We start from the raw sequence: 20456 nt of genomic DNA on the forward strand, positions 1-20456 counted from the left end.
GGATAAGGGTGGGACAACACCATATTGAGATGCAGCATTACTGATGTAGGGTGCCACGAGCTTGTAAGTCACTTTCAGCCAGTTGTCCAGATACTTTTGATCACATAGTGTATATATAGTATAATAAATATGACCAGCTACAGGTACTTGTATTTCCAGATAGCATTAACATTTTCATTATTGTTATATAAAAGGCGTAATCTAGCATATGAATAAAAAACTAAGTCTCGTTCACATTTCTCATTTCCTTTACTATCAGATGGTCATACTGAATGGTTTTCGTAGAAATTGTACTCAGAGGGGAAATTGGAATTTGTTGTGAACTACCCACGATATGTCATTGGCGCAACTGACTGATATCTTCAGGCTTGACAAACACACTGGTAAGCTACAGTTAAAACCTCCTATTTATGCCAATGTAAATAGGAAATGCTGCCAAATTTGGTGGCAAATACTGAAGATTTCCTGGTCAGTTGCAGAAAAAATAATTACACCACCTGTCACACTACGAACTGTGTCGTACCTAATGTGGGTTGCAACCTAATTGTGTAGAAGCTAACATCCAGATGAGGAGTGAAGCAGGATTTGTGGCCACGTGTTTCGTGGCACACGATCGATTATGTACCGCAGTGAAATGTGACAGAGTAAAGCTTAGATTTTAAGGTTGATGTGGTTGGAGACATTATAGAATGATTCAGATGTTAGGCTAAGGAGGTAGATATGGTAATGATGGGGAAATGAGACTCTGGGTTGGCTTGCTGGTCTGCTTTTTATGGCTTCTTTGTGTGTTTGCAATAAACATGCCAAAGACCATGGACACTAGCACTTAACCGAGTGTACAACATAGATGAGGCTTAGTAGATTTGATAATAAATTACCAATGGTCACCCCAGCCTGTAGCATTGTTGAGATTTGAGTATATGCTCTGACATCTGGTACTAACAATCGAAGACCCAGATTCTATTATTCTAATCAAACCCTTAGGTTCTAGTACTTGTCACAATGAGAGTGACATACAGATATAGGTACATATAGACAAATGTACAGCGGAAACCAATAACCCTAGTCCAGTGGTATGAACAGGCAAGCTTTGCAAGTATTATTGTACAAGCTTAGCTAAAGATAACGCCCACTAAGTGGGATCTGCTGTGGGATGTCGGTCATCCGACGCTGGAAGTCTTCTAATTGCTGGACACTTGAACTCTGACTTATATGGCATTTGAAAGCCACATTATATACTGAGGTGACAAAAGTCATGGGATACCTCCCAATATTGTGTCAAACCCACCCGGCTAGCCACGTGGTCTAATGTGCTGCTTCCAGAGCGGGAAGGTGTGCCTGTCCCCGGCACGAATCCGCTTTCCATCTACCTCGGTGAATGCAGGCTGGTTCGCCTTATTTCGCGTCATTTACACTATGTCGGTGATTGCTGTGCAAACACTGTCTCCACGTAAGCGTACACCACAATTACTCTGCTACACAAACAGTTGGGATTACACAGGTATCAGACGTTCCTAGGGGGGTCCAGTTGGGGCCGAATCGAACAATAACCCTGGGTTCGGTGTGGGGCGGCGGTGGGGTGGGGTGGGTGGACTGCTGTGGCCTGTTGTGGGGTTGTGAACCACTAAGGGCGACGGCGGGACGGAGTCTGTACGTTGTTTCTAGGTCCCTGGTTTAGTACACAGTACACAATATTGTGTCAAACCTCTCTTTGGCCAGTGTTGTGCAGCAACTTGACATGGCATGGGCTCAACAGGTTGTTGGAAGTCTCCTGGATAAATATTGAGCCATCTATAACTGTACATAATTGCGAAAGTGTCGTCAGTGCGGGAATTTGTGCACAAACTGACCTCTCAATTACGTCCCATAAATGTGTGACGGGATTCCTGTCGGGTGATCTGTGTTGCCAAATCGTGGGCTTAAGTTGTCCAGATGTTCTGACACGGTGCATGTTGTTTGGGAATGTGAAGTCCATGAATGGCTGCAGGCAGTTTGCAGGTAGTCAAACATCACAATTTACAGTTAATGATCTGTTCAGCTTTAGCAGGGGACCCTCTCAATTCCATGTAAACATAGCCCACACCATTATGGAATCATTACCAGGTTGAACAGAGCCTCGTCGACAACTTGGGTGCACAATTTCGTGGGATCTGCACCACACTCAAACCCTACCATCAGCTCTTACCAGCTGAAATCGGGGCTCGTCTGTCCGGGCCATGGTTTTCCAGTCATCTTGGGTCTGACCGATACGCTCACAAGCCTAGGAGAGGCACTACAAGCATTGTTGTGTATTGCATTAGCAAAAGCACTCGCGTCAATTGTCTACTGCCACAGTCCATTACCAGCAAATTTCGCCGCACTGCCCCTGACACATACATTTGTTACACATTCCACATTGATTTGTGTGGTTATTTCACACGGTATAGCTTGTCTGAAATTAGCACTGATAACTCTGCACAAATGGTGCTGCTCTCAATCATTAAGTGGAGGCCGTTGACCACTGCGTTGTCCGAGGTGAGAGGTAATACTGAAATTTGCTATTCTTGACACTCTCTAGTCACTGTGTATTTTGGAATATTGAATTCCCTAACAATTTCCAAAATGGACTGTCCCATGCATCTACCATTCTGCACTCAAAGCCTGTGAATTCTCATCGTGCAGAAATAATCACATCATAAACCTTTTCAAATGAGTCATCTGAGTCCTGATGATAGCTCCGCCAGTGCACTACTCTTGTATATCTTGTTTACACAATACTACTCCTATTTTATACACATCCGTATCACTATCCCGTGACTTTTGCCACCTTAGTGTATGAAATTAGGGACTTGTTGCTTAGAGATGGGACATGACTGCATCACTTTTTATCTCCAATTTGCAGTCAGTGAGTGTGAAGTCAGTGATTTCTCAATGAATGTGATGCATGGATAAAAGTGACTTGCAGTGTGTGTGTCTACCTATCTTACAAGGCTTACAGCTAATGTTCGTACTTAGATGATAATTTTTTACTCACTGTCATCATTTGGTCATTACAACTGAGAGCTACAGTGCACGCACAAAAGCTGTCATTCATATTGTGCTCTGCTTCAACCACTTCAGTACCCTCTGTCAGCAGCTATTCACTGAAATACATATTTATGTTAGCACACGACCATCCTCACCATTGTCGTCCTGTAATGATGAGTTAGTAAGGGCTGCAAAATGCTAATGCGAATTCCTTACAGACAATTGAAAAAACTGGTAGAAGCCGACCTCAGGGAAGATGAGTTAGGATTCTCTAGAAATGTTGGAACATGCGAGGCAGTACTGACCCTACGACTTGTCTTAAAAGATAGATTAGGGAAAGGCAAACTGATGTTTCTAGCATTTGTAGACTTAAAGAAAGCGTTTGACAATGTTGACTGGAGTACTATCTTTCAATTCTGAAGGTGGCAGGGGTAAAATACAGGGAGCGAAAGGCTATTTACAATTTGTACAGAAACCAGATATCAGTTATAAGAGTCAAGGGGCATGAAAGGGAAGCAGTGGTTGTAAAGGGAGTGAGACACGATTGTAGCCTCTCCCTGATGTTATGCAATCTATATATTGAGGAAGTAGTAAAGGAAAGAATGGGACAATTTGCAGTCGGATTAAAATCCATAGAGAAGAAATAAAAACTTTGAGGTTTGCCAACGACATTGTGATTCTGTCGGAGACAGTCAAGGGCCTGGAGGAGCAATTGAACGAGATTGACACTGTCATGAAAGGAGGATATAAGACAAACATCAACAAAAGCGAAACGAGGATAATGAAAGGTAGCCGAATAAAACCAGGTGATGCTGAGAGAATTAGATTAGGAAATGAGACACCTAAAGTAGTAGATGAGTTTTGCTATTTCGGGAGCAAATTAAGTTATGATGGTTGAAGTAGAGAGGATATGAAATGTAGACTGGCAATGGCAATGGCAAAGAAAGCTTTTTGAAGAAGAGAAATTTGTTAACATCGAGTATAGATTTAAGTGTCAAGAAGTCTTTTATGAAAGTATTTGTATGGAGTGTAGCCATGTATGGAAATGAAATGTGGATGATAAATAGTTTGGGCAAGAAGAGAACAGAAGCTTTCAAAATGTGGTGCTACAGAAGAATGCTGAAGATTAGATGGGTAGGTCACATAACTAATGAGGGGATATTGAATAGAACTGGAGAGAAGAGAAATTTGTGGCACAACTTGACTAGAAGAAGGGATCGGTTGGTAGGACATATTCTGAGGCATCAAGAGATCACCAATTTAGTACTGGAGGGCAGCGTGGAGGGTAAAAATCGTAGAGGGAGACCAAGAGAGGAATACATTAAGCAGATACAGAAGGATGTAGGTTGCAGTAGTTATTCGGGGATGAAGAAGCTTGCACAGGATAGAGTAGCATGGAGAGTTGCATCAAACTAGTCTCAGGACTGAAAACAGCAACAACAACAGTCACAAATCAAATGGAACTTACTGTTGATATCCATTGTCGAAAAAATCACAGGTGTAACTTTTGATTTTATAGCTCCTCCATGAAAGGTGTTGCCTTTGCCTTTGGTCCATTTCCTTGCAATGTCAGGCACTTTGTGGCATGCCAACTGTGAAGTGATTTACGTGAAACTGAGAATTTAACTTCAGAACATTTATTACAAAATTTTAACATCATGTAACACAGTCTTGACACCACAAAATGTGTTGCAGCATTGAGATTCTAGTTGAGACTGAAAACAAACTGATGTAACTAACACCCCACGTTTACCACCCGTGATGCTTATGTAGTTACAGTAATGGAGGTCAGACATATGCATTATTATTATATTATATAATAAATTATAATGAAGGTTTTAAAATTCTCATAAGTGGTTACTAAATTTGAATGAATTTTTGTCTAAGAGAATAATTTAACAGAAATACATTTGCTAATTCATGCAAATATGAGCCCTTTACATAAAAATGTTAATTACCTCAATATTACATAAAAGTAATTGTTTCTAGCATGTTTTCGCTGTATTTTATCATATATTATTTAATACATTTCAAATACAACCAAACAAAATAGCAGTAACTGTGGTCATTTACTGTACAAGGTAACTACAAAGATCTTTGCTATGTAGTAGTCATCCTAATCCGTTGAAAATACAGAATTATATCCCAAATTGTCTCTTCAATTTGAAAACATTGTTACAAAGCGCAGAAAGCTGAATGTACTTCATACATGTGACAACTTATTAGCATTGCAATATCCGATATACTGGCATCGATCTGTTCGTTATATCATCATCAAAGCATCATTCCTAGTATTCCTGAAGATGTAGCTCAGTTGCACTGATGCAATATTGTGGGGATTTACAGTGACATCCATCTCCTCTCCAGGGAGCTATTTCTAAAACTACTAAAACTACAGGGAATCCTCAAGCAATACATTGTATACCTCAATGGTTTTTGTTTTCAGTTTTTTGGTTCTTCAGTACAGTGTTCAACAGAATAAATTACCACATTGAGGGGACATTGGGTGGCAGATAGGCACATGTAAAGTAGACTAAAATACTGGGTGCCATCTTTCAGACGTAGGAAAACTTGCACAACTAACATGTCAGACAAGTTGTTCCAATTGCAGGACTCATTGCATCCAAATAAGTAAAATTTTCAGAATAGCAAAAGACTATCATTTTGTAAGGACAAGATATGGAATGCCTTCTTTTTTTTTTTTTTTTTTTTTTTTTTTTTTTTTTTTTTTTTTTTTTTTTTTTGAGAAGATAGTAAATAGATTTCTCCATATTTTCACAAAATTTCCAAATAAATTAATTTATCATTTTTGAACTATTACAACATATCTCTTCGACCTAATGAGTCTTACAACAGTTCGTTGGACTTCATGGACTTTTCAGTTGTATTTGTCTTGTAAGATGGAAACACAGATTAATGATATTTTTTATACATATGTGTCATGTTTTACATGATGTGTAGTGGTACATTATGAATGGAAGTATGTGGAAACTGCACAGTAATTCTGTTCTGAAACTTAAAATTTCATGTGAGAAGTTCCACATATTTTCTTCACTGTTATTACGTAATAAAGTAAAAGTCCGTTGCATTATACTCATAACTGAGTGAATAACTTGCCAAACTTACAAAGTGCGATGAATGACCATCTCACCTTAAGAAATATTGCATTATTTTAGTAATGAAGACAGAGAATCCTCAGACAAAAACTTGTGAAATATAACAGTGATCTGACCACCACAATCATTGGCTCAGGGCTTGTTAGAATGAGCTTTCTGAGTGTATGTCCCTCAATCTGTGGTGCTGACCCAATTGCATCAGAGAATTTGTTATACACATCCTCGAGTCGCATGAAGACACAGTCGCTTACTTTCCCAGAGAATCTTCAGAGTTTCTTTTACCAGTTGTAAAATTGCAAATATTGGGTTGGTGCATAAGTTGGTAGCATTTTTCCATAACTTTAACAAACAACAGAGGTATTAGTAATCAATGATATGGTCTCCTTCACTATTTACAACAGCCTGCCAATGCTAGTGTAACATTTTCATTTCCACGACTGTAGAAATCAACACGATTTAGAAGCAAAGAGTTTGTCAAGCCGTGTTTGGAGTATATTTTGATTTGGAAAGGAAGTTCCTTGAAGGTTGTTCATTAGAGAACAAGGAAGGTGAAAATGTGAGGATGTAAGGTCAGGTGAATTAGGTGGGAGCGGAATGACTTCCCAACACGACTCCTGCAAAGTGTTTTTTTGTAATGGAGGCGGGTGTTATCGTGGAGTAGCGTCCTTTCGCATAGTCTTTCAGGTCGTCGTCCTTGGATTGTGTCTGCAAGATGTTTTTGTTGTTGAAATGATGATGGTTGGACCTGGACCCCTGGGAAGTAATTTGTAGCACACCACACCACACCATATCTTTTGTGGATGGACACAGGTCTTTTGTAAGGGGAGTTGCAGCATTGTTTGGGCTCAGCCACTGCTTTCTGTCAACACAGAGACACCATGCCTCGTCACAAGTAACTGTATGAGTCAGGAACGGTTGGTGTTGTTCACAAGACAGTCAGTGAAGAGCAAGCAGAGATGCACCTTTGGCCACTGCCTGATTTTGGCTCAGAGCATGTGGTACCCTTATACTCAATTTTTGAACCTTTCTCATTGGATGCAAATGTCGCACAATAATGGAATTATCACATTTGCCAGTTCTTGAGTACGCTGATGTGGATCATTGTGGATTAAAGTGTTTAAATGATCTTCTTGATATTACAAAGGTCTTCCTGAGCATGTAGAGTCACTAATGTCAAAATGATCCTCTTTAAATGAGAAAACCATTCTCTTGCCGTTCTCTGTCAATGGCATTATCCCCATACACACCACAAAGGTTTCTGGCTCCCTCCATTGCTGTCACCAGTCTACTGAATGCATGCAGAAGAATATGTCGCATACATTGTAATTTCTCCACTCAGCACTCCATTTTCTAGCATCCATAGCTCCACTCAGTATCTCCAAATGACAAAATGTTAACATTTTAACTCAAATATCAATAATAAGGTACAAATAAAAAATAATAATCGATAAATAAACCCAGAGCAACTGGAATACGAACATGCAAAACAAAAATGCTACAAATGTATGCACCAATCTAATATATCATTTGATAAGTAATATGCTGTGTGGTCAGGAATTTTTGAGGTGGGTTGATTCTGTGCTTAGCAATACAGGGTGTACATAAAGTCTGGCAACACTTTCAATTATTTATTGCCCAAGAACCAAACATTGTACAGATATCATACATATGTCATTTTGAAGAGAAACCCTGAAAGATCCCCTCCCCCCCCCAATCACGTATGCCACCACAGCTTAGTTTGATAATTTGCCGATAGCGCTAGTCGCAAACATTGCAAGTTCAGGTGCAGAGCAAGCTTTCTGTGTGTTAGAGTTCAACAAAAACAAATGTGCTACAGCTGTTCAACGGATGTTTAGGACCAAGTACAGTAAGAAGCCACCAACATGGAAGACGATTTACCACTGGCACAACAAATTTATTAAGATGGGTTGCTCATGCCCAGCAAAGAGAAGGGGACATCCCAGTGTGAGTAAAGTGACTATGTAGCTCATACGACAGACATTCATAAGGAGTCCAAAGAAATTGGTGCGTCACGCATCCTGTGAACTCGAAATGGCTCCAATGACTGTGTGGAAAGTCCTGCTACAGAAGCTGTGTATGAAACCATTCAAATTGGAGCTTGTGCAGAAGCTCAATGATGACAATGAAGACAAGCGTTTTGAGTTTTGTTTTCAGTTGTGACAGTTGAATGAGGAAGGGGATGGCATTGTCGATCACTTAGTTTTTAGTGACGAAACCACTTTTCAGACTAATGGGAAAGTGAAAAATTATAATTGTCAAATCTGGGGTATAAAGCATCCACACGAATGCAATGGATTTGATTGGGTTCCCCCAAAGGTAAATGTTTTTTGTGCCTTGTCACGTTGAAAACTATATGGGCCATTCTTCTTTGCCGAGAGTATTGTCACTGGATATTCCTACCTGGACATGCAGCAATGACTGATGCCTCAGACACAATTGGGCTGTCCGTTCATCTTTCAGCAGGATGGGGCTCCACCACAGTTTCATCATGAAGTTCGTGGGTACCTGAACACAGAGTTGCCGCATTGGTGGATCGGCTCTGCTACAAAAGGGGACAGCTGATTCATGAAATGGCCTCCCCGATCACCAGGTCTCACTCCATGTGACTCTTTTCTGTGAGGAACATTACAGATCTGGTGTATGTACCGCCTTTACCATGTGATGTAGCAGAGCTCTGGGAGAGAATAAGGGAAGCAACTGTCACAGTTGATGATGCAATCCTGTGATGGGTATGGCAAGAATTTGATTACCGTACTGACATCTGCTGGATCACTCGTGGTTCGCACATCGAATGTTGTTAAAAAAAAACTTTCAGTTTTTCTCTTGAAAGTGCAATATGTATGACATCTGTACGATATTTAGTTCTTGTACAATAAATAATTGAAAGTGTTCCCAGACTTTATGTACAACCTGTATTTGTTCATCACTATTCTGCCTCTTATGCTCACAGAATGTGCCACCTTTCCTTGTATGAATTTTCAATCTCAAAGGCTTTGCTTCATTTCTGTGTCAGTACTGGATGTACTGCAGTCTGGAAACAAAAGATGTTTGAATGGTCTGGGTCCTCTGCTCCAGCTGAACTGATCATTGATTGGAAATGGTCACGGTTGGCTACTTGGAGACTATCCGCAACCCTTCATGGACTCCATGTTCCCAAACAGTAAGGCAATTTTTATAGATGACAATGCGCTATATCACCAGGCCAGAATTGTTCACTATTGGTTTGAAGAACATTCTCGACAGTTCAGGCGAATGATTGGGCCACGCAGATTGCTTGACAAGAATCCCATCAAAAATTTATGGGATGCAATTGAGAGGACACTTTGCGCACAAAATTATGTGTGGGGAACACTTCTGCAACTGTGGACAGTAGTAGAGGACAACATGGCTCAGTATTTCTGTAAAGGACTTCCAAGAACTGTTTGAGTCCGTGCCATGTCGAGTTGCTGCACTACTCCGGGAAAAAGGAGGTTTTGGATGTATGCCATGACTTTTTTTGACCTCAGTATAAGTGCGTTTGTGAGCTGTGCTCTGGTGCAGTCGGTCATGGATGCGTGAATGGTCCCTATAAGATACACACAATGTATGTCAGTGTAGACCTCAGCCATGAAGAAATAAATGCATGATTTTAAGATAAATAAAAGTTGGTAGTCACGTTTCTGCATCTGAAAGATGATGCATATTCATATTTCACACAAGTTTCATAAGAGTGGCACTGGTAAAGGATGCAAATTAGGTTTGCTTTAAATACACACTGTAATGTTCATGGGTGTTAGTTGCCTGTAAGATTGGGCGTGGTGAATTGATGTTAGTCAGGAATACCTTTTAGGTGACAAAGACACGATTATCAGCATCTCACCGAGTTTGAACGAGGTTGTGTAATAGTGCTATGAGATGCTTGATGTTCCTTCTGTAATACTGCAGAAAGACTTGGCAGGAATGTAGCCACTGTACATGATTGGTCACGAGAATGTGTGATCACAAGAAGTTCGGGCTCCTAATGGCAATGTGCCACTAAGCGAGACGAGACCATTATGTTCAGCGTATGGCTCTAATGAATCGTACTGCATCTGCCACAGTAATTTGAGCAGCAGTTGGCACCACAGTTACCCAATGAATTGTTAGAAATCAGTTGCTTCAATAACAGCTCTGAGAGACATGTCCTGTAGTGTGTATTCTGCTGACCCCAAACCACCACCATCTACACTTCAGTGGTGTCAAGTGAGAGCTTGTTGGAAGGCACTGTGGACCTCCATTGTGTTTTCAATGAAAGCTGGTTCTGCCTCAGTGACAGCCATATGTTGGTTACGAGGCAGGCAGTTGAGGGCCTGTGACCAACCTACCAGCATGCTACGCAAATTGGACCTACACATGGAGTTATTGTCTGAGATGCTGTTTCATTTGATAGCAGGAACACACCCTGCACCCTCCATTACAGATTAGTGTATCAATATGGTGATTTGACCTGTTATGCTGCCATTCATGAGCAGCATTCCACGGGGTCTTTTCCAATAGGATAACGATTGCCCACACGCTACTGTTGTATCCCAATATGCTCCACAGAGTGCCAACATGTTTTCTTTACGGGCTCAATCACGAGATCTGTCTCCGGTTGAGCACATAAGGTAAATCGTCAGATGAAAACTCCAGTGTCATCACAAACAGTATTAACTGTCCCTATGGTGACGGACCAAGTGCAACGGGCATGGAACTCGTCCCACAAACTGACATCTGGCACCTGTACAGCACAGCACAACACAACACATACATCTTTGCATTCAATATTCTTGCAGTCACATTGGTTGTTAATTCACCAACATTTCACATTTGCAATGGCATATCTCATGCTTACATCAACCTCTGCCCTTCCAATGTTACTCACTTAAATATGTATTCCCGAAATTTCATTGGAAATGAAGTCCCATGCTACTTGACAGAGCGTAGGGAAAGGATTCGGGAAACACGCACCGCCGTACTAGGCAAGATTCTAATGGAGGTGGTTTGCCGTTGCCTTCCTCTGACCATAGTGGGGATGATGATGATGGAGATGACACAACAACACCCAGTCATCTCCAGGCAGGTGAAAATCCATGACCTTGCAGGGAATCAAACCCAGGACCCCGTACTTGGGAAGCGAGAATGCTACCATGAGATCACGAGTGGTGAACAAAATTTCATTAATCTACATTAATTATTTTTTGGTGTTCCAATTTGTGTGTGTGTGTGTGTGTGTGTGTGTGTGTGTGTAAGTATTTTAACCACACGAAGAGTTTTCCTTCTACGTGATCACAATTATTTTTGGTTCTGCTTCTACTTGTCAGTTCCATATGTGGTATTATCAAGTGTGGGTCTCACAGTTATGAATGTCTGCAGCAGGATTCTGCAATATGCTAATCAGGCCTTATGTGCTGCAGTATTGAAATTAGTGTTCTGGAAATTTTGTAATTATTCAGCTTGGTGAGAGAAGAAAGGTAATGCCAAGAAATACCTTAAATTAGAGCAGCACTCTGTTTACTGGCAAGAAAATGCTGGTGCGTCTCATAAAAACCAATCATTTGCTGAAAGCTTAAATAGAGCCAAAGGAAGAAAACAAAGACCATTTCGGAAGAAAAAATAGTTGGAGTTTTTATACTGGGTGACGTTCCAGTCAGAAAGTTCTAATGATAGAGAGCAAAAGTATTCTCTTTTGTTATTATTTTATCTCTAATAACAGTTTTTCCTTCTGCATCAGTTTCAAAGCATTACAGTTTCGTCTCCAGGCATGTAGTGTGGCAACCTTATAAATTTGAATGTGTAATGATTTAATAAAAAAAATACCAGTTTCCCAAAAAAGTCTCATTCTCAGGTCCGTAATTATAATCTTTATTAAAAATGTTACAAAAATAATTGTTCTTGTAGTTTTCCATCTTGCCAGTCTTGAAACTGTAACCAGCATTATTACTTAACTCAGTGTGAAGGTCTGAAGGTTTACAGTTTTGATGCAACAGTTTAAGTGATTCAAGTACTGAGTCCTAACATTTCTAACAGAAATACACAGTTATAAAGTCTCACAACGTTTCAACTTTGTACACACTCCACCGAAGAGCAAAAATGCATTTTGGAAACATCCCGCAGTCTGTGCCTAAGCCGTGTCTCCATGGTATCCTTTCTCCCAAGACTTGGAAGGTAGGAATGCGGTATGTGCAGGTGGAGTTCTGAGGGCGGGTCATGAGTCGCGCTGGGGTAGCTGAGTGGGTAGAGTACTTGGCCACCAAAGGCAGCGGTTTGAAGTGGCTGTTCGGGAGGAGTATATTTATTTATTTATGTTTTTCTCATTTGTTTGGTGTCTTTAAAAAAAAAACATGAGTGTAATTGTGTGGTCCAGTATGCAAAAATTGTTAAATGATTTTTACTTGAAATCTATCATCCAAAGATATTTAAATATACACCTTGATTTTTAACTTGAGTTATTTAACTATTTCAGAAAATTATTTCAAAATTGGTATTACTTTTATGTAACTCTCAACTGAGCAGTAAAATCATCAAACATAATGGACTGATTTACTTTACTTGAAAATGAAAATATAACACTATTATAATTAGCCTCGGCATATTTGTGCTTTAAGAGCATGGAACACTCGAAGTATACTCCTTTTACACGTCATATTCAGGCAGTGGTAGTTGAATCCTGGCCCTCAGCATAAGCTCAAAAGTAAAATCTTAAAACTAATGTTGCTCTTTGCTGCATCTCATTGCTGTGAAAAAATGTTTGTTAAATGTTACAGCAGGTGATCTCTGTGCTTCCACTATGATTTTGCTTTATAGGTTGACGCATAATGGTGTCCATCGAAGCAGCAGGCGCTAAAATTGTGAAGCCGTAAACATCTTAAGAAAAATTAATTCAGTGTGAGGAACATGACACAGGGCTCACTGTTCATCAAAATAACTCACATATAAACTTTAACGTACTATATTAACTAGGTTAACTGTACAAATTCTTACATTATTTTCATGCTACAATATGTCTGCTTCCTATTACTAGACACAAGCAAAGAGAAGAGAGGGAGAGAAGAACAGTCTAGGAGCGTTCTTCGTCCTTATTAATTATAGAAATTATTACATTTAAAGGGTTTACTCTGTGATACTAAGATTAAATTTGATATTACTATAAACCAGGAAAATTTTACGCTGCCTATGCGATCGACGAAACACATTTTACTTCATAGTGAAAATTCATTCTACATTGTTGACATATACGTGGGAGGATTTGAAAGTACTGCACAGTAATTTTTTTCTCCCATGGTATTGAAGCTATAATGTTTAAATTTCACTACAATATAGCTTGAAGTTTGCGCTACAGTGTGTATTTTGTTCTCATGTGCAGCTCTAGCAAGAGAAGCCTGAACAAAATAACAAACATGGCTTGCATGTTGCTGTCATCAACTTCTGAAGAGCTGGGAATTGTAGTTCAATATTTGTAGGCCAAAGGGGATAAACTGAATGAAATTCACAAGTATATGTGTGGCATGTATGGGAATGACTGTATAGACTGTAGAAATGTCTCAAGGTGGTGTGCATCCTTTGAAGAGGGCCATGTTAACCTTAGTGATTCGTCACGCTCCATGCAGTCTGTAACACCAGCTGCAACCCCACAGAATGTCAAAGCCATTGAGGCAGCAATTTTGAATGACCAGTGTTTTGAAGTGCAAACCTTATCGCAACAGTTCAACATTTCCTACAGTACAGTGCAGATTTTGTTCGTGACACACTCACTGGGTGCCTAAGAACCTGATAGATAAGTGCAAGGGCCAGTGAATGATGAAAAGCTCGAATCACTTAATGCGTTATGCTGCAGAAGGGCATGACTTTCTGAAACGAATCATCACTGGTGATGAGTCGTGATGTACCACTACACGCCAGGAATCGAGCAGGCCTCTATGGCGTAGAAAATGCTGGTTCCCTAGCACAAAAAAAAATTGAAAGTGGCTCAGTGTTCTGGGTTATGCGTGATGTGTTAATGGTGGACTTTGCTGAACATGGGACTACTGTGAATGCTCCAGCCTACATTAAGATTAGATTAGATTCCGTTTTCATTCCATAGACACAAAAAATAAGATGATTCTCATGCGTGTGGAACATGTCAGAAAGTGTAACATAAAAACATAAACATTTACCCTGATCCTTTGTCAGGAGATTGTCGAAATAGGTGAATACAATGCGGTAAACTGGAACAGCTAATATTTACAGAGTTAACTCATTGTCAGAATGAAACATTGTTATGCAATATTATTAAATTTATCATACACAAAATACCTAATCTTGACGGCAGTGACCAAGTGCTGTCAAAACTGAAATCTAACAGACATTTTTACTTAATCTGGCTTCACAGTCCCTGTAAAGATATTCATGTATAGAGTAGGAGGAGTTGCCTATCAAAAAGTCTTTCAAACTCTGTTTAAACTGTGTTGTATCTGAAACCAAGTTTTTAATGGTTGCTGGGAATTTATTGAAAATGTGTGTTCCTGAATATTTGACCCTTTTTTGGACCACTGTAAGTGATTTTAGGTCTTTATGTACATTGTTCTTATTCCTAGTGTTGATACTAGGTGCTGAGCTATTAGTTGGAAATATGGATGCATTACTTGCAACAAATTTCATTAAGGAATTAATATACTGAGAAGCAGTGGTTACAAAGTTTCTTGAACGGGTTTCTGCATGACGTTCTTGAATTTACGCCACAAATGATTCTTATCACATGCTTTTGCAGCCTAAAAACTTTTGCTCAGTTTGATGAGTTGTCTCAGAGTATGATCCCATATGACATAACAGAAAGTAAGTTTTTTATATTTATATCTCCTACATCTGACATCATTCTCACTGCAAATACATACTTGTTTAGGTGCTTAAGCAATTCTGTAGTATGTTCTTCCCAACTGAATTTGCTATCAGGTTGTAATCCCAGAAATTTAACACTGTCAACCTCTTCGATATGCATGTCTTCATATGTTATGCACATGCTGGAAGGAAATCTCTCACAGGTTCTGAACTACATATAGTGGGTCTTCTCAAAGTTTAATGACAGTAGATTAGCTTTAAACCACTTATTACTGTTGGTGAAAATTGGATTATCAGCTATTTCTAAATCTGTATGTGACTTGCTACTTATTGCAATGTTTGTGTCATCTGCAAACAAAACGAGCTTACTCTCGGGCAATGTAACAGATGAGAGGTCATTAATTTACACTAGAAAAAGCAACTTTGATTAAGTTGCATTGTGTCCTTCATGATATGCACCACTGTGTTAATGCTGACAATGTAAAAGTACTTCACGACAATGCTCACCCCCGTGTTGCTACTCCTGTTCGTGAGAAAGTTGTCAAATTTGGGTGGGAGGTGCTCCAGCATCCACTGTAATGTCTGGACCTTGCACTGTAAGACTTTCATATGTTTGGTTCTGTGAAGAAGTTTTTGGCCGGCCAACACTTTGCGACTGATTTGGAAGCGAAATCGGCAGTCTGCAGAGGGCTGTACTTCACCCATGCAGACTAAACTTACCTTGTACTTCACATGCTCATGCAACAGCTTAGAACCTGTTTGATATGCTCAATATATGAAAGTTTCCCACAGAATTTTCATATATGCATTGAAAATAGAGAATTTAAACAAAATGTTGACGGGAATTGAATAAAGTAAGTTTTACAACAGTCAGCCTATCAAACTGATTTAATATTACAAACAATGTAAAATCCAGGATGGAATGTAACAATACCAGAGAAGGAAAGTTGCTACTCACCATATAGCGGAGATGCTGAGTCGCGATAGGCACAGTAAAAAGATTCACACAATTATAGCTTTCGGTCATTAAGGCCTTTATCAGTAGTAGACACACACACACACACACACACACACACACACACACACACACACACACACACAAACACAAACACAGTGTAGTTTCAGCTCTCTGAGACTGCAGACATGTGTGCAAGTTGTGTGTGTGTGTGTGTGTGTGTGTGTGTGTGTGTGTGTGTGTGTGTGTGTGTGTCGACTGCTGACAAAGACCTTAAGGGCCGAAAGCTATGAGTGTGTGAATCTTTTTATTGTGCCCATTGCGACTCAGCATCTCCGCTATATGGTGAATAGCAACTTTCTTTCTCTGGCATTGTTGATTTAATATTACAGGACATAAGGAATAATGCATCTTGTTTCCTGCAAGGAACAAGATGTGTTTTTCTGCACTACAACCAATGGACATGGTGTGTTCTGTAGCAGCTTAACTATTTCAATGCCTTCTATTTTGTAGATTAAATGGAATCTGCACTGTTTCTATAATGTTGTGTGCCTTGACAAACTCGTGCTCTTATATATAATTTCACATCAAAATTGATACAAGAGATTTTACAATTAGATTGTTCAAATTTTATAGAAGCTTTACATTTTATTTTCACATCTGAAGGGTGGCCTTTGAAATGTTTGAAACTAGTTATCTGAGAAAATAAATGGAATTACGAAGTGTACTGGTATGAAATGAGCGTTAAGATACAAATGTGTCGATAGGGAACATTTGTTGTGAACTAGCCTTAATTTTTTGTTTGTTTGGTTAGTGTGACATCTGCCAAAGATATTTAGTATACATAAAGTCATGGAACAAACATCATCATGTGTTTTCATTGTGTTAACAATATCGAATTTTGTATCAGAAAGCGATGATTTGCGGAAAGCATTTTCATTTGAAAAAAAGTGCTGCAGGGTCACATCGAATGCTTGTCGAGGCATACGGTAATCATGTTCTATCAGGAGCAACATGCAAAAGATGGTTTCAATGGTTCAGAAACAATGATTTTGATGTAAGAAATGAAGAACGTGGAAGACCACCAGAAAAGTTCGAAGACGTGAGTCAGAAGCAAATGGCAGCAATGCAAATGTTGCACAACAAACAATTTCTGACCGTTTGAAAGCTATGGGAAAGATGCAAAAGTGTGGAAAATGGGTGCCACATGAATTGAATGAAAGACAGATGGAAAACCAAAAAACCATTTGTCGAATTTTGCTTCAAAGACATGAAAGAAAATCAATTTTGCATTGAATTGTTACCGGTGATGAAAAATGGATTTATTTTAAGAATCCTAAATGGGAAAAGTCGTGGGTGAATCCAGGACAACGGTCAACATCGACTGCAAAACCAGATCGATTCGGCAAGAAGACAATGCTCTGTGTTCGGTGGGATCAGAAAGGTGTGGTGTATCACGAGCTTCTAAAACCCGGTGAAACTGTGAATACTAATTGCTACAGACAACAGATCATCAATTTGAACTATGCATTGATTGAAGAAAGACCAGAATGGGCCGGAAGACGTGGCAAAGTAATTTTTTTACACGACAATTCACCTGCACACAAAGCAAAACTGGTTCAGGATACAATCAAAACACTTGGCTGGGAGCTGCTATCCCACCCGCCGTATTCACCAGACACCCTTCCGACTATGATTTGTTTTCATCAGTGGGATACGCATTGGCTGAGGAACACTTCGATTCCTACAAAGAAGTCGAAAATTGGGTGTCGGATTGGTTTGCTTCAAAAGACGAACATTTCTATTGGTGTGGTGTTCACAAATTGCCAGAAAGGTGGTCAGAATGTATAGAAAGCAACGGTCAGTACTTTGAATAAAATGTTTTTACTTTTCAATTAAAAATTAGTGTTTCATTTTCACAACAACAAAAAACATTCATTTCATACTGGTACACCTGATATAACTAGAAATAAAAATATTTTTAAGAATTGTGTCAATTGCCATCCTCTCAAAATGATAAAAATGTCATTCTTCACAACTAGGAATTGTGTGATATTTGTAAATAATTTAAGTTACTGTAAACTGCCAGGTTTCAGTAGAGTAAAAGTTTCTTGTGACGTAAAATGAAATGTTTGCATTAGCCCACATTTGTGCTGTGTTGTAGGAGTGGCAGACCATGTACGACCTGGCCAAGATGTTCCTGCACTGCTTGAACCACTGGAACTTCGAGACTCCCAGTGTCCGCCGCCACACGGTCACTGCAGAGGAGATATCTGCGTACAAAGTCAACTACACCAGGTGAGCCGAGGGAGAAGCGTTTCTGTCAGAGGCAGCCACGTTGGTTGTTCCGTTTGTTGCAGCAGCGTCAACTAGCTGATGCCACATAAACTTCCTTTACCACCCACACATGTTTCATTTGCTGTTGCTGGTATGCAAACTGTTTGAAATTCTCAGAAGTGATCTACATGTAAAGATGGATGATGTGTGATATGATATAAGAACTGAGGGGGAACAATAGGAATGGAAGGCCAACAACAAAGTGCTTGGATTAAAAGTGATATAAGACATGAATGTAGTCATTCTCCCTATTGTTCAGTCAGTACATTACAAGATCAGTGATGGAAATAAAACAAGGGTTCAAGAATGCTATTCAAATTCAGGGTGAAAGGGTATCAGTTATAAGTTTCATTACTGACATTGCTATCCTTAGTGAATGTGAGGAAGAAATAGAGGACAAGTTGAGTGGAATGAGCAGTGGAATGAGTACAGAGTATGGATTGAGGCTAAATTGGAGAAAAATAAAAGTAATTAAGGAGTAGCAGAAATGAGATTAGCGATGAACGTGACATCAAAATTGGGGGCCACTAAGAAGACGAGGTGCAGGAATTCTGCTACCTCTGAAGCAAAATAACAGACACTGGATGAAGCAAAGAGTGACTTCCTGGGCAAGAGAAGTCGGCAGTATCAAACAGTGGCCTTAATCTGAGGAAGAAATTTCTGAGAACGTGTGTTTGGAGCGTAGGATTATATGGTAGTGAATATGGTCTGTGGAAAAACCAGAACAGAAGAGAATCGAAACGTTTGAGGTGCATTGCTCTAGGAGGATGTAGAAAATTAGGTAGACTGGTAAGGTGAGAAATGAGGAGGTTGTCTGCAGAATGGGCCAAGAAAAGAACACGTGGAAGTCACTGACAAGAAGGAGGGATAGGGTAATGGGGCATGTATTAAGTTGTCAGAGAATAGAAGGACTGTAGAGGGCAAAAACTGCAGGGGAATACGTTCAATGGATAACTGAAGACATAAGGTGCAAGTGCTACTCTGATACGAATTTTGCACTGGAGAAGAATTTGTGGCAGGCTGCGTTGAATTGTTCATAAGACGAGTCTCACATATAATGCAAAGTGTAGGCCTCAATAGTCTAGTCTGAGAAACTCAAAATGGCCATCAAAGTAGGCCAACAGCTTATGAGAAGTGCAAAATTTGTTTTCAGTTCAAAACTGAGCTCGTTGTTTTTTGATGCTAAATCTAGAAAGTGTTTGAAAGGGAGCAGTTGGACAGCCTCACATTCTCGTTGTTCTAAGCACTTTGTACCCATATGAAGGCAATGAAAAACTGCCCCATTGGACGGTCCTCCTTTCATTATGTTCCTTGCTGATCGACTCTTCGTCGCCAGAGGGTCTTGGTCGTCAGTGACTCTCGGAACTGTTTGATCATCTACCAGCGTTTAATAGCCAGTGTCAGCAACATTACATTTCAGCAGTTCTGAATGTTTTCCTGATCACATCTTCAAACTGTGAAGGTACTTCAGTCAGCCCAGGCAGATTTTACACAAACTGACTTTTTTTGCGGTTCTTCGGGTACAGTTAATTGTGAAAGAGGTATCAGAGAAGAACGTGGATGTTAAACATATTACATTTGTCTTCTGTGAGAATGAAACTGTTAGTGATCCACAAGAGTTGTGCAAAATCTGTATTTATAAAGAAGAGTGTCTGTGTTTCTGTTTGTAATTCATACAAATTTACATTTTATAATGGTAATGATTAAATTTTGCACTTTACCTTAGAGACAATAGGAGGATCACTGACTACATAAAATTTTGTAATCTGACTTCAAACATGCATAAAGGGAAAAGGTGGTTACAAAAAATCTCTTGAAGTTCTTCGCGGATTTGCTTCAGATTTCTACATCATCCCTTAATGGACATTTGGTCAGACAATGGCTATATATTTTTTTAGTATGCACAATATATAAATGTATGTATAAACTATATAAAGAAGAAATGCTGTTATGAGACTTCTTGAAAAGTACTGGAACAATTTACTTCAAAGTTCTTGGCCGATTTACTTAAAATTTCTGCATTCATATGAAACAATGAAGACAATAAAGACTTAAATGCCTAGCAAATGAAAACTATGCGGTAAAATAACTGTAATTCCTGTAATGAGGCTAAATTATAGTAGCAATACGTGTCTTGAGATAGTGCCATCAGATATCACAGGATCACAGGGTGAGCAAAAGTTTGACCATTTGGCAGAAATATGATT

At 39.5% G+C, this 20456-nt stretch overlaps 1 protein-coding gene across 5 annotated transcripts in view; it reads left to right on the plus strand.

Moving 5' to 3' along the window:
• Positions 1 to 20456, plus strand: part of LOC126295208 (histone acetyltransferase KAT2A) — a 298502-nt gene that overhangs the window by 119053 nt on the left and 158993 nt on the right. For all 5 annotated transcript variants that reach the window (XM_049987541.1, XM_049987542.1, XM_049987543.1 and 2 more), the window contains one exon: positions 18077 to 18210. In XM_049987541.1, coding sequence (XP_049843498.1) covers positions 18077 to 18210 — 134 coding nt within the window. The remainder of the gene's footprint in view (positions 1 to 18076; positions 18211 to 20456) is intronic.

This window comes from Schistocerca gregaria, chromosome 11 (assembly GCF_023897955.1).
Source record: "Schistocerca gregaria isolate iqSchGreg1 chromosome 11, iqSchGreg1.2, whole genome shotgun sequence".
NCBI lineage: Eukaryota > Metazoa > Arthropoda > Insecta > Orthoptera > Acrididae > Schistocerca > Schistocerca gregaria.